The sequence below is a fragment of the Bombyx mori genome, chromosome 24 (assembly GCF_030269925.1).
Source record: "Bombyx mori chromosome 24, ASM3026992v2".
In the NCBI taxonomy this organism is placed as follows: Eukaryota; Metazoa; Arthropoda; class Insecta; order Lepidoptera; family Bombycidae; genus Bombyx; species Bombyx mori.
Genome location: NC_085130.1, coordinates 7840140 through 7856735, shown reverse-complemented (window position 1 = coordinate 7856735; position 16596 = coordinate 7840140). Strand labels below are relative to the sequence as shown.

Sequence of the window (16596 nt, the reverse complement as noted above, 5' to 3'; positions counted from 1 at the left end):
CAAAGACAATAAGTGCCGAAGAACTAAAGAATAAGATAATAACCGCCTTTGATAAAGTGAAAAGTGACATTGCAGTATTATCTAAAATAAAACAACAAATACGAAAACGGTCATTAAAGTGCATTGAACAAGGGGCCGGGCGCGGCGAGTAGGTGTCTGTGTGTGCGTGCGCAGCGGAGTGTGAATCGGTGACCATTTTATTTCCACGAAATGGGAATAACTAATTTCACAAATAATCAATGTTAACGCACATATAAATAATATTTGGTGTATGCATAGCGTTTATACTATTAAAGTCTAATTGGGGTGTTTGAGGGTGTGCGTTAAATATGTTACATGTTGTATAGACATAAAGATTATGGAGCATACCATTCCAACTTATATTCTGGCGTATTGAATTCGTGACTCACCGTTCGCTGTGTCATCGATTCTTTGTTGTTTAATTCGCGTTCATTTTATTTCAATCATTAGGAAAGTTTGAGAGAATGCGGTTTCGAATAGTCATCGTCGCTAGGTTATTTCTCTGGTGTGATATTGTTGATGTCCCAGAGTAAATGTGTGTGTCGATAATTTCGTTTTTTCTTTTACCCTTGTAGGCAGGCGAACACACGGCCCACCTGATGATGAGTGGTTACCGTCGTCAAAGAACGTTACTACCGTTCAGTACTCTTTAAATATGATTAAAGGTATTGCGAGATTAGATGACGTTTAAATTCACATTAATTTCTTTGCTTTTTAGGTAATATTTTAATTTTTTTTATTGCTTAGTTAGATGGACGAGCTGACAGCCCACCTGGTGTTAAGTGGTTACTGGAGCCCATAGACATCTACAACGTAAATGCGCCACCCACCATGAGATATAAGTTTTTTTTTTCCTACGTAAGCTGGTAGCCTTGAGAGGCTATTCCAGCGTAACCTTAACTAGTAGGTTAGCTCACGGGGCTCAAACCTGACGACGTTGCTAACACAAACCCTAGCAAGAGCCGTGCTTCGCAGAATCTACCACCGGATCGGAAACGCGTTCTAAGGTCTCAGTATATGTAGTTACAACGGCTGCCCCACCCTTCGAACCGAAACGCATTACTGCTTCACGGCGGAAATAGGCGGGGTGGTGGTACCTACCCGTGCGGACTCCCAAGAGGTCCTACCATCAGTGATTACGCAAATTATAATTTTGCGGATTTGATTATTATTACACGATGGTTTCATTAATAATTAGGTATTTAGGTGATTAATAATTAGTTTTTAGGAAATTTTAGGTAATTTTAAGTATGTTTCAATGATACTATGTACAGATTGAACTTGTTGTTGTCTGAAATAAAATAAATCATTCATTCATTTAACGAAATATTCTATCAAGGATGTCGTTAATTAATTCTTGCTACATTAAATATTATATTGAATAACTATCGACCCGCCCTCGCTTCGCTTCGGAAACATTAAAACACACATGAAACCAAAAAAATAAAATAAAAAATAAATAAAAAAAGTAGCCTATGTTCATCAGGGAGAATGTCGGCTTCTAATGGAAAAAGAATTTTTCAAATCGGTCCAGTAGTTTCGGAGCCTATTCGAAACAAACAAACAAACAAATCTTTCCTCTTTATAATATTAGTATAGATATAGATGTTTTAAGTCACGTTTTATTTACACATTTTTTTTTTATAATTAAAATTGATTTATATAATTAATGGATTTTAAAACTAATATTCAACTTAAACAATAATCTAATTATATCTAATAAATGAATAAAAATAATAATTATTTAGTTAAAGCTACTTATAAATATATGTACTTACATATACTTATATAATAATATACTTACGCAATTATTATTTAGTTAAAGCTATGTACTTATAAATATACACTTACATATACTTATATATACTTACGCAATTAAATGGTAGAAATAAAAAAAAACTAGAGTTAGCCATCCCTGTTTAGATAAAATTGAAATTGTTTTTGTTGCGAGATTAAGTTTTGCATATTGTTTATTAGTGGTCGCCCAGTAGTCGAATTACGACCATAATCATTAATTTAAATTATAAGTTTGAACATTATTATGGTTCTATTGTCAAAAACTTTACTTCTACAATCTCAGATTTCACCAAGGCTACACTATAGACAAACAATATATTAAAAACAAACAATATTAATCTATTCTCAATTTGACCACAGACTTTAACAATAAATAAAAGAGTATAATATATGCGTCTGTGTGCCAAATACATAATAGTGTGTGTCATATTTTATTAATTGATTTAATGTATTTTTTATACATCATAAAAAAGTATTAGCATTCTGAACTCCTCTGTATCCTATATTAGTCTGGAAATTTTTATACTCCTCCGTCTGCGCAATTTTCGTAAAAAGTGGTACAAAGTTTTTGCTTCACGTATTAATATATAGATTTGAATGAACGAGCTCACGGCGCTTCTAGCGTTAAGTGGTTACCAGAATACCAGAACACATAGGTATTAAAGTTATGTGAAAGAAAGGATTCGATACTTGTTTTATTTAAACCTGGCGCTTCTCATGTACTCCCAAGATTGTATTAAGATCCGAACATTACTTTTCTAGTTATCCTTGATAATGTACATGTAATTGACTTGGACTACATTGACGATGTACCTACTCATTTTCTTATTCTCCATTTTCCATTTTGTCGTAAATTCTCTTCAAACAACTAATTGACACCCACTATTGTCGTGATATTCGAGTCTTTTAGACGGGATGGCTGTTACGTCAAAGGACTTGCGATTTCCACGTAGGAGACACGACCTTCGCCTTGGTGGCAGGTAGGTGGTGGTACTCTCTGAGGGCATAGGCAATCACGTAGGCAACGTAGCTACCACCCTCCTGTCTCCTCAAACGTAAAAAGAGCTCATTAGAAACTTTGTGTAGTAGCTTTCCGTTCGAAGCTCCGCCCGAGTACGTCTTAAATCGCGTGGGCAGGGAGACTCGTGTTCAGCTGTGGGATGAAAGCCAACCTATATTCTTTCCCGGGGTACGGATAGTTTCCATGACGAAATTCGTCATAATCGATTCGGTGGTTTGAGCCCTGGAAAAGTTAATAGACAGAACATACATAATTAAAATCACTTTTATCTATAATAATAATATTATAAAGAGGAAAGATTTGTTTGTTTATTTATATTGAATAGGCTCCGAAACTACTGGACCGATTTGAAAAATTCTTTCACTGTTTCGAAGCTACACTATTCCCGAGTGACATAGGCTATAATCTTTTTTGAAACTAATTAGGGTACCTTACTGAAACTCCAATAATGTAACCCAAGGTGTAAAAAAATTACCTAAAATATTCTTTACATCGCGTGCCCTGCGAAAGCTATTGATGATAAAATAAAATAATGTACTACGATTTTGTAGAACACATTATTATTTACAAAAAGTGTCGTGACAGCATATTTCTAACTATTATAGTTAACCGAACCGTCGATAGATCGACTCTATATTAATGCTTATAGAATGCGGAGCGTCGGAATACTGACTATTGCGCAGTTTGATTATACATATGTATGTACTCGTACATAGGTAATAAGTATCGACCTATACGGACGTGACTTAGCGCGCGCGCGCATAACGTTTGTAATGAGTTAATAACAGTTATATAAATAACCATTATTTTGCTGTGACTTTAACATTAATTTTTATAATTTTTTTTAAGTAAAATTTTTTGGATCACATACTTTTTATCAGAAATCGTTTAGTAAGATTTGGAAAATATGTGAATATAAAATCAGCACTAAAAAGTTTAAAAAGTCATTTTGTTCTACTCTTGAGTCCACGTGAGCAGGACAAACGGTCTCACCAATTTCTAGCGCGGGTCACGTTGAGTGGACGGATTGGCTTTATGCTAGACGCTATTCACGCTATGATGTCCATGGACCTAAGCGACCACTTAACACCAGACGCGCACTGAACTCGATCGCTCGCTTAATGCAAAAGACACGGTCCCCCGGTAGTCGAAATTCGACTATAATTAATTAAAGTCATAAGTTTGGACATTATCATGGTACTATTTTCAAAGACTATTATTATACTTCTATAATCACAGATTTCGCCAAATAATATTACTGTAGACAAATAATATTAAAGACAAACAATATTAATCTATTCTCCATTTGACTACAGACTTTTAACAATAAACAAAAAAGTATAATTATACGCGTGTGTGTGCCAAATATATGGTAGTGTGTGTAATGTTTTTTTTATTGATTTAATATATTTTTAAGCATAATTTAAAAAAATATTTACATTCTGCACTCCTTCTCTATATTCTCTATAAGTGTGGGAAATTTCATACTCCCCCGTCCGCGCAATTTTTGTAAAAAGGGGTACAAAGTTTTTTGTTCGCGTATTAATATATAGATTTTCGTATAAAATGAATAAAACTTTTGATACACAGCACAAAACAAAACATATGTTTATTGTACACCGCGAATATTTATATTATTAATCTTATAGTATAACCGACCTTAGCTAGTTCGTTGACCTCGTCAGCTGAGCTCTTGATATATGCTACGCTTGCATTCTTTTTGAAACTCGCTGAGCTTGGTGCTGTCCACGGGCGACTAGAAACAATTTGACGATTATATTATTAGGTATTATCAAATATATATTTTTTAAATAGTTTATTGTGATCTTGGTTGAAGCGCGTTTTTTTGGGACTTGCAAACCAGAGCGAGCCGTCTTAAGGCTAGTGATCATAGATGCTCACTGATGCTCACTCACTAATGCAAGTTGCCAACAAACCTGTTCATCACACGAATTCGGAAATCGAACCCACGACTCAGGGCCGCAAACTTCTGCACCACCTAATCTAGAGCCGTCTGGAACCACCTCCTATTTTTTTGAAGTCGGCAATAGAATCAAAACATTCCTCTCAACCATCGACCGTCAACAATCACAGAAGAATGTATGTATATTTGTCAGAGACGGTCATTAGTATAGTAGCTAAACGAAACGCAGCACGATTCCCGAGAGATGGCAGCACGATTGCGGCGTCATCGGATCTCGGCTAACTTCGTGCTACGACAGAGCCTAGCCGATGGAGGCGCGTAGACGCCATCACACTTACCAACCAGCCTTTTTGAAGAGCGGTGCCTCCGTCCTAAGAACTGTCATTTGTTTTCGTTTGCTAAGGTCAAGAGAAGATTTCTAAATTGTTCTAAGACAACAAACGTGATTGGTGTACTCACACAGCCCACTGAGTTTCTCGCCGGATCTTCTCAGTGGGTCGCGTTTCCGATCCGGCGGTAGATTCTCCGAAGCACGGCTCTTGCTAGGGTTCGTGTTAGCAACGTCATCAGGTGTGAGCCCCGTGAGCTCACCTACTAGTTAAGGCGACGCTGATATAGCCTCTCAAGGCTTATCAGCTTAGGTAGGAAAAAAAAGAAGGTGTACTCAATACTTCTCTAGCTCGATCACCCTATTCGCCCCTACGATATCTGACGATGGTGTTAATAGTTGTGGTCTCTCCGACATATTTATAAACGACGTCACCGCGTTGAATACCCAATGCTCCGTGGAGAGGCAAGCTCGGGTCAACCCTGACCCATATTGCTTTATTGAGAGTTATTCAGATTGGAGTCGCTCGGAGCTGAGGATCGCCGGTTCGTTACGAGGAAAACAGTCGACAATCAAAACTAAGTATTTGTTTATATTTATTTTATTTTTTAATAACACTAGCTGTCCCGCAGTAGTCGAAATTCGATTATAATTAATTGGAATTTTCTTTATAAACATTATTAAGGTTCTACTGTCAAACACTTTAAATTTTTTTTATGTAATCACAAATTTCGCCAAAACTACACTATAGATAGATAGTATTAAAGACAAACAATATTAATTTATTCTCAATTTAATCACAGACAATAATAAAAGTTTGATCAATTTGATCACACACAATAACAAAAGTTTGACAATAAACGCAGAGTAGATATAATATGTGTGCGTATATGTTTTGTGTCAAATACATGATAGTGTGTAATGTTTTCTTTATCGATTTAACAATTTTTTTATGCATAATTAAAAATAAATTATGCATAAAAAATTATAAAATAAAAAGTTATAAAATTTGACAAAGACCTCAATGAGGACGGCGACTTTCAAGTTTCGTTGTCCATCGACTCTGTATAACTTCTATTTATTTATTGCTTAGATGTGTGGACGAGCTCACGGCCCACCCGCTGTTAAGTGGTTACCGGAGCCCATAGACATCTACAACGTAAATGCTGCCACCTACTTTGAGATATGAGTTCTAAGGTCTCAGTTTTTATAGTAAAACGTGTCTGCCCCGCCCTTCAAACCGAAACGCATTATCACTGAACCTTTTATTTTTATTTATTTTTTATTGCTTTATTGGATGGTCGAGCTCATAGCCCACCTGGTGTTAAGTGGTTACTGGAGCCCATAGACATTTTCAACGTAAATGCGCCACCCACCCCGAGATATAAGTTCTAAGGTCTCAGTATAGTTACAACGGCTACCCCACCCTTCGAACCGAAACGCATTACTGCTTCACGGCGGAAATAGGCGGGGTGGTGGTACCCACCCGTGCGGACTCACAAGAGGTCCTACCACCAGTGATTACGCAAATTACAATTTTGCGGGTTTGGTTTTTATTACACGATGTTATTCCTTCACCGTGGAAGTCAATCGTGAACATTTTTTGAGTACGTATTTCATTAGAAAAATTGGTACCCGCCTGCGGGATTCGAACACCGGTGCATCGCTACATACGAATGCACCGAACGTCTTATCCTTTAGGCCACGACGACTTCAAATAGAACGTAGGGATCAATAACCACAACGTTATTACATAACTATGTTTTTTTGTTTATTTATCAAACATATAAAATTGATACCAGATTCGCACCGATTGAAATAAGTCCTCGGCGATTATAGATAACAGTCGAATAACTACGTTATTGGCGCCAGTTTAATGAGACGAAATATTATTATTAATGGTTTCTTGGTTGAGAACCGCTGTGCCTTTCTTTGAATGTCCGGAGTCGGTCCGGTGTTGAGTGGTCGCTTCTCAAATTGGAACGCGTCAATCGTTTTTTTTTTTTATTGCTTAGATGAGTGGACGATCTCACAGCCCACCTGGTGTTGAGCGGTGCCCACCTTCAAACCGAAACGCATTACTGTTTCACGGCAGAAATAGGCAGAGTGATGGTACCTACCCGCGCGACTCTCAAGAGATCCTACCACCAGTAAATTCCTGCGTATTTCTGTGCGACAGAAATACGAATGGGCACGGTGACCATTCGTACGGTTTTTTGGCAGGACAGTAATTTTTTTTTTTAAGATGTTGTCCGCAAATGTTCTCAGATAATCGTTTAGAAAAGAAATGTTTGTGTACATTAACTTTGGACGAACCTTAAGCTTAAAGCTTAAAGTTCAGCGGAAAAAACAACCTGTTTTACCGATACAGTAAACTAGTGTAAACATCGATCATATGTAAAAACTATAATACTATAAAAAAAAAAATATTTAAACTATTCCATTTTTAAATCACAAGGCGGCTTGTTGTTGAGTTGTGAAAACCAATATGAATAACGAATCAGTGTAATTCAGGGTTGCCTGACAAGTGTCACGATGAACAAAATACCGGATTTTCACGTTCAATACACACAACATATTTGCAACTCTACAGGAGAAGCATATAAAGCTTAAAATTTAGAAACAATATCATAAAGAAAAAACTTCTTCCACTATTTCAATGGAGTAAACTTAATTGAAGTTCAATTAAAAACATCGAACTGTTGACGCTAATACCAAATAAAAAGCACCTTTTAATACAAAGATAAATGTCGCGTATTAAGCGAAATGCCGCTTAAACCAAAAAATCTTTCACCCCTCGATATAGTTGTGCAGAGCCTAGTCCATGAGTATCCGATCAGCATCGGGCGGCCTGTCAGCTTGTCTAACCATCTAACTAAATTAAAGATGTTAGCAAATTCAAGATTTCTTAAAATCATTGCCAGCGTGATTCGAGTTTTTCCCAGATTTATACGGTCCGCAGCTACAACGTGATTAAACATTATGTAACTTCAGGTCAAGGAATGAAATTTTGAGCAATAGTATCATGAACACCTGTTTCGGAATATAAAAATTATGACTTTTTTCTTTTTCTTTCATCATTCTCCTTCAACATGTTTTCTCTTTCCATACTCCTCAATCGTATACCATCTCTCCGCTCATTGCTTTCTTAACGTTTTTCACGCAATCCATCCATTTTTTCTTAAGCCTACCTCTTCCTCTAAAGAATTTGACATTCATAATGAAAACTCTCTGGACAACCTCATTTCGTCTCATCACATGTCCATACCATCCCAAACGTGCACTTCTGAACTTCTCTTTCACAGATGCGCCTTTCAAACTTCCTCTAACATATTCATTCCGAAACTTTTTTCTTTTCTTGGAAATGTATAAATTAGAAATTTGTTTTAAATTCATCTAGGAAGATTCTTGAATTTTCTTCGACTATCCCAAGTCATGATTTTACATTTTACATGCTTCGGACACTATAAAGATAAATTCACGTAAAGCTGTTTGTTTAAAGAACTCTCGCCCGATTATAATTTATTAAAAAAATTCGAACTTTGAATTACGATTCCATTGCCTTTCGTAGTGACGTCACCCGTTTGTATTGAGCTAGTTCAGTGGTCTAACTAAGGTAGGCGTAAAATGAAATAACGCATTCCGTTAAAATTATTGGCGTATCTCTTAAAAGAGCAAATATATTTCTGCAGTACGGCGCCATTTTGTATAATATAAAATGCTTTGAAATACAAAAAAAAAACGCTGTTAACTGGCTCGGTACAATTCAGTACATTAGTGCCGTCGTCCTATCTACATCGAAGTATTGAATTTTAAGTACACAGAGTGTTTGAAGGATATGTTATATATGTCACGTAACTTCATGATACAAGTTGTCGAAGAACACGTCTCTAAGTCTGTACAACATTAAGTATATTGACCCGAACAACCTGATAAGAGATGTTGGTGAAATAACAAAATGTGTCATAGGTTTTCCATGACATAATTTAAGATAAAATAACCTAAAATTCCTAATATGTATGTATTAAAAACAGACTATACGCGCCTGCCCTATTTCTCAATAATGCCTGCTACGTATTGTGTACATGTTCGGAATGTGTTTGCAAGTGTGCTTCGGACGCGTCTACTTGTCTTATCAACGAATGTAATTACATTAAATTTAAATGTCTTCGAAAATATTATAAAACTGGAAAACGCTAACCAAAACAATTCTCATTCTTAACAGTCGAGTTGTTTTTTTTAATAAATAAATTATTATAAGCACGTTTTTTTTTTCGCTCTGTTAATTGGTAAAACCACTGGCCGGTTCGTATTTTAAAAATAAAAAGAACATGTTTTTCCATTTTTAAAGTTGATTATTCCTTTCGATTCCGCCACGGTGAGTGAGTGGGCCGAAGGAGCCAGTGTTGCGAGAGCCGTTGCCGAGGCGGGGTGTTGGTGAAAAGTTTATTGATTAAATTATTTAAAAAATAAATAAAAGAATTCAATGAAAATGGTGAAGACGAAAAGTAAGTCATGTACACACACATGTGTCAAGATTTAGTTTTCTTTTTTTTAAATAATTTTTGGTGTATTGTAAATTGCCGATGCGTTGTGACTAATAATAATTTTGATTGCAATTTTATTGCTTTGTTTATTTTGTGTAGTTAGTTGAATGTTCGAGCTATTTATGTTTGCATTCCGAACAGAACAACAATTATTGTTCTGACTACATATTGAAACGTTAAAATTTTCGTGTTTGTATGAAAAATTGTTTTAATTTAATTATAAATTCAGTTCACACTTGATTATATTATTAAGTAAATTCTAGAAACAATCTCTCGTAAACCTATAACCGTGTCTTTAATGTAGTTATATTATAATATTTATGTAGTCGAAGTTATTGTTTTTCATTTATTTTCGTAACAGGCCGTGAGCCGTGTTCGCTGGCGTCACTGACTCGTCAAAGAGTCTGTCCGCGCTGGTCTAGTGCGAGTTTTAACAAGCAAATGAAACTAATACACGTTTAAATGAAGCGGTGTCGCGCTAGAGACGCTTAAGACGCCATTTTCTGTTTTTCGATTTCAGCCACCATTTTTAATTTTGCATAATTTTTTTATAATGTTTTTTTGTTTTGTTTTTCTTTTTAATTATCAATGATTGTAGCGACATCTATGAGATTATATCGAAAATTAATGGGTCGTTTGATGATTTTTTCATTTTTTTTTCTATCTATGCTGAGTCTTGAGAGACCTTATTATCAGCGTCACCGGGCGAGTAGGTGAGCTCAGGGTGCTCAAACCTGACGTTATTGCTAACACGAACCCTAACAAGAGTCGTGCCTCGCAGAATCTACCACCGGATCGGAAACGCGACCCACTGAGAAGATCCAGCGATTTTTTTACGTCACACTACATGTTGATAAATAAATACCTAGAATGCATTTTTGTTTTTTGCATGGGACGGCAGATAGGCGGTGGTCTTGCTGTGCCTTGTGCTTTCTTAATGTCCGTGAGCAACGGTAATCACTCACTATCGGTTGGGCCGTATACTCGTCCGCTTACATGAGCATGAAAATATTTCAGGCATAGTAAAAGCCAAAGAATTTTGAGGGTAAGCTGGATTAGAATATGACGAAATTATAATTACCGATTCCCAATTTTCGGGAGTCACACAAGTGAAATTCCTGGATAATTGTTAAGTTACGGTTTTTTTTTGTTGTTTTCTCTTTTTATGTTTTGCACTGTAATGAGTTAACGCGGTATGGATTGACCTAAAAAAAATTACATAGTGTAAAAATTTCCGTTAATTTTGTTAATTTTAATTTTTTATTTAATTTTTTTCATAAATAGGAAACTAATTACATTTTTTTTTTATATTGTTATGGAATATATTGTAAATTTTATTGAGGTCAATTCGATCGGGCGCCTGATAGCATAGGTCGAAGCAGAGGGTAACAGACCAAGCGATAGTTGTATCCTGTGAGTCGGACAAACCATCCTGCAAGGAACACTCCGGCATGTGAGCACCAGTGTGCTTAGTGCGAGTTTTTGAACGTTCTCGATAGCGTTAAAGTTAACTCGAGTTGAGACAGCGCCCCTAGCGGCAAACGTAGGCAAACATTCCAACTCCATACAAATTTGATTTCGTCGGCTATAGAGAACGCTAAAAGACTCTCACTAAGCACACTGGTCTCCAATTCTAATTTACCACCATGTTAAGAATAAAATACATTTATTCTCTGATTTAGTTACTGGTGGTAGGACCTCTTGTGAGTCCGCACGGTAACCCCACCTATTTGTGCCGTGAAGCAGTAATGCGTTTCGGCTTGAAAGGGGGGGCAACCGTTGTACTGTTACAACTGAGACCTTAGAACTGTTGTCTGAAGGTGGGCGGCGGCATTTACCTTGTTGATGTCTATGGGCTCCGGTAACCACTTAACATCAGGTGGGCCGTAAGCTCGTCCTCCCATCAATGCAATAAATAAATAATTTTTTTTGCAGTTATGCCTTATTTTTTAGCCCGCACGGGTAGGTACCACCGCCCTGCCTATTTCTGCCGTGAAGCAGCAATGCGTTCCACTTTAAAGGGTGGGGCGACTGTTGTACTGTGAAACTAAGAACTCATGTCTCTATTTACGTTTTTGTTGTCTACGGGCTCCGGTAACCACTTAACACAAAAGATGAGCCGTTAGCTCGTCCACCTAATCTAAGCGATATCTATGTTCGCGTTTCAGTTATTAAAATGTAAATTCAAACATTATCTTTTCTATACATATACATAGAAAATACGCGAAGTTAAAGCAAGCCGGCTGTTTTCCTTAGCCACATTAGATGTCTTGCGAAAGGATTATCGACTTAATGTTCACGTAACTAAGGTCACATTTCCGAACGCTATCTTATTATTGAGCGCGATCGAAATTCGACCTTAACAACTTCAAGGCTTAAATTCATTTTGTGTATTAACTTTTCTCTTTGTTTCGTTACTTTTTTTTTATTGCCCTTGTAGGCAGACGAGCATACGGCCCACCTGATAGTGAGTGGCTACCGTCGCCCATGGACTTCAGCAATGCCAGAGGCAGAGCCGGGCCGCTGCCTACCGCAGATGGCCGCAGATACCTACTTGATATTTCCTAAAATTTTGTATTGAAAACGCTAAACCGCTAAACAAAAAATCGCTTCACAAAAAGAGAAAATTATATCTTCTAATATATAAAATTCTCGTGTGACAATGTTCGTTCCCATACTCCTCCGAAACCGCTTGACCGATTCTCATGAATTTTTTTATGCATATTCAGTAAGCCTGAGAATCGGCTACTATCTATTTTTCATACCCCTAAGTGATTAGGGTTGTCCACCCCTAACATATTTTTTTTTATTTGGACTTTTGTTTTTGTTATAATGAGGTATTATGTGGTTGAATGAGGTTTTGTTATTTTTATTATATATTCCCTCATCGTTCACAGCACTACATACCTCTTTCACTCATTTACCACATCCTTACACACTTACAATAAGTTTTTTTTTTCTACACTAGAAATTCCCTAGAAATCTTATATAAGGCAAAACAATGTTTGCCGGGTCAGCTAGTTTAACTGTATAATTTGTGTATATCGAAGGGTGAAAGACCATTTCGTTAAAGCGACATTTCGCTTAACACGCGACATTTATCTTTGTAATTAAATGCGTGTTTTATTTTGTATTAGTATCGACAATTCGATGTTTTTATTTGAAGTTCAATTAAGTTTGATGAATGAAAATGTTTGGTTTTGTTATCATACATATTTTGTCCAAATCTATATATTAATACGTGATCCGGTAGTAGATTCATTCGCGAAGCAGCTACTCTTGAGCTGTTAGGTCTCCTTCGGAGGCGCTCGGGTAGCTGTTAGCAAATCCCACCCCTCCTGGCTGAGCCTTTGCTCGCCCACCTGTCCTGGTGAAACTGGAAAGGCCTCCGGGCCACCAGTAATCCTTCAATCATAAAAAAAAACAAATATCAATAAAAAAAGTGTTAGAATTTATCTATATATTAATACGTGAAGCAAAAACTTTGTATCCTTTTTACGAAAATTGCGCGGACGGAGGAGTACGAAATTTTCCACACTTATAGAGAATGTAGAGAAGAAGTGCACAATGCTAATATTTTCTTAAAATAATGCATAAAATATACATTAAATCAATAAAAAAAACATCGCACACACTACCATGCATACTCTTTTGTTGTCAAACATTATGAGTAGGTAGTAGTAGTTCTATTTTTTCAACTGGAAAGGCAAAGATATCATACCAAACAGTCTAATATTTTATATTAAAAAAAATAATGAATAATGGTAATTTGAAATGAAAGGAAATTAAGTTGATTAATTTGAAACATTAATCAATTGGCATGAAATGAAATGAAATGAGATTAGATGATATGGGATGAAATATAATGAAATATCTATATAATATCAATTAATTATAGTCGAATTTCGACTACTGCGGGACCACTAGTTTGTTTTAAACTGCTCTCCTGTAAATTTGCAAAAATGACGCTTAAATCAAATAGTCTTTCAACCCTTGATCAAGGTTGCCACAACTGTATTGATTTTTTTCTTGGAAATGTAAATGAGCAATAAATATGTACATACACAGGTTTAAATTAGTATCTTCCACGGTATCTGCGAGCCGTAGACGTAATTAAAATCGCTATTACAGTTTTGATCTCACTTTTTTTTTCTACGGTCATTGTATTATTTCTGACCTCTTCGAATGCATTACAGTTTTCGCGGTCACGGACTAATAAATAAAATATTGAGGAGCGTCACTTGAAAACGGTTTTTTAACTTCAGAAACAAAAACGTTTAGATGGTTTGAAGTTGTCAAGGCCTAAAGGATAAGACGTCCAGTGCATTCGTATGTTGCGATGTACCGATGTTTGCAGACGGGTACCAATTTTTCTAATGAAATACGTACTTGACGAATGTTCACGATTGACTTCCACGGTGAAGGAGTAACATCGTGTACTAAAAATCAAACCCGCAAAATTATAATTTGTGTAATTATTGGTCGTAAGACCTCGTGAGTCCGCACGGTACCACTACCCTGCCTATTTCTGTCGTGAAGCAGTAATGCGTTTCGATTTGAAGGACGGAGCAGCCGTTGTAACTATACCTGAGACCTTAGAACTTATATCTCAAGGTGGGTGGCGCATTTACGTTGTAGATTGTTTTGAGCTCGTCCATCCATCTAAGCAATAAAAAAAAAAGATAGACCTATGGTGAAAATTATTTTTGAACGTAATAAAAAAATAATAAATGAAAACCACGCAATGGAACACAAACGAAAGCGAAGGGTCATTGAACTCACGAGCGCGCGCGACCCTCGCATTACGTGTATTAGTTTGACATTGACAATGTCCGTCGATGATAGAGCTATTCAATTATAAGTACATCGGGCATTAGATAACACACAGACAGAGAGGGAACACACTTTATTGCACACCAAAAATACAATTTAAATTCAAAACTAGTCAACAAGCAAATACATTTGTACAATAGGCGGTCTTATCGCTAAAAGCTATCTCCTCCAGACAACCGTTTGACTTACAAAAATTCTGGAAAATATAAAAATATAGCAGGTATGTTGCGGTGTACTATCGGCAATACATTATTATAGAAAATATATACATATAATAAATAAATACATACCGTTTAGGTACATATAATATGAAATAACTATTTGATTTATATACCAATATACATACTTACATTACACACACATAATAAATTAATAGTATATATATAAAGTATAAACAAGCAAACAACACTAGGCGGATAAGTAATGTTCCTTCACCATTCTTTTAAAGCACCTTAAAATACTTGAATATTAAACTAAATTTTCCTTTAAAACCACGTACTTAATAATTTCTCCTCACCAAGGAATTCGTCCTACGCTTTTCTGGAACTTTCTTTCTCGGCTGAAAGTGGCGTGTATTGTCCGGTTATCTCAAAGAGAATTGAAATATAATCTAGACGCTACGCGTGGCAGGGTTTTTTGAGGCGATTATTTCGGATCGTAAGATATATTAATTGTATTGTTTTGTTTTTATTTATAAAATTATATAGATAATGAGTTTACCTAACCCGTCCGGGATAAGGAAATATTCGTTATTGCTCTAAATGCGTATTTACATTCGACCGTTCGGACATGGCATTACTTGCCTATCTATTTTTAAGCTGATTGTCTAGAGAGACAATATCAGCGTAACCTTAACTAGTAGGTGAGCTCACGGGACTCAAACCTGACGACGTTGCTAACACGAACTCTAGCAAGAGCAGTGCCTCGCAGAATCTACCACCGGATCGGAAACGCGGCCACTGAGAAGATCTGGCGAGAAACTCAGTGGGCTGTGTCTGTGGGTTTAATTTACTCGCCGAGCCCTTCGTCGCAAGTGACGGATTCCACAAGAACGATGACCAGTGCTTGGGTGCCTAAAAACACCGTTAATGGATCGGGAGCATCCGACATGACGTGTTTTGGGCGACGTCGACTGCTTACCATTTGGTCCGTAGGATCGGCTATGTAGTTACCGGTGGCCACGTGAGAGGACGTGAGGAAATGAGATGTCGTGCCGTTTTATCGAAGTGGCGACCATGTGTGAATTGTTCACAATTATAATATATGTCGGAGATGGTCATTAGTTTGGTAGCTAAACGAAACGCAGCACGACTCCCGAGAGATGGCAGCACGATTGCAGTGTCATCGGAACTCGGCTAACTTCGTGCTACGACAGAGTCTAGCCGATGGAGGCGCGTAGACGCCATCGCACTTACCAACCAGCCTTCTTGAAGAGCGGTGCCTCCGTCCTAAGAATTGTCATTCCTTTTCGTTTGCTAACGTCAAGAGGATTTATAAATTGTTCTAAGACAAGAAACGTGATTGGTGTACTCAATATTTCTCTTAGCTCGATCGTCTTATTTTCCCCTATGATGTCTGATGATGGTGTTAATAATTGTGGCTTCTCCGACATACATAATTCCGATACCTACTGATAATAAGTTATTATTGTAACTAATCCGAAATATATTATCAAATGTGTACATCGAAGTGTATGCAATATATGCGTACCTACAAAATTATAATGATTGATTGACCCGGACACCCTCGCTTCAATACCAAAGCTGTATTAGGGGGTATTATAAAAAAAAAACTTACACCATAAAACACACAATAGAATTATCCTTAAACAAACTACGAACCATGTGCCGAAATATGAAAATAGAAAAAAAACGTATAGATAGATAAACGATTGTAGAATATATTTTTTTTCTTATCGTTAAACAAACTGTAAGATACACCAAAAATTATATTTGATAACGTGTGTAGCGTATGGAGGTATAACGTCGTTCGTTAGGTAGGTCGGTTGTTATTGAAAAAGGGTTCTCTGGTGCTGGGTTTTTTATGTAATTAATAACCTACCGCTATCTTATAGGAGGGCCTTAGAAGACTACGTGCAAGCTGCTCTGCACGCGTTTTACGCAAG

At 36.7% G+C, this 16596-nt stretch overlaps 1 protein-coding gene across 4 annotated transcripts in view; it reads left to right on the top strand.

Moving 5' to 3' along the window:
* Positions 1-16596, top strand: part of LOC101742436 (uncharacterized) — a 46696-nt gene that overhangs the window by 17586 nt on the left and 12514 nt on the right. The window contains exon 1 of one of the 4 annotated variants that reach the window (XM_012697492.4): positions 9203-9599. The exons of the other annotated variants lie outside the window; for them this stretch is intronic. Within the exon in view, the coding sequence (XP_012552946.1) occupies positions 9578-9599 (22 nt within the window). The 5' untranslated portion in view covers positions 9203-9577. Of the gene's footprint in view, positions 1-9202; positions 9600-16596 lie in introns of those variants that run through there. 4 annotated transcript variants of the gene reach the window in all.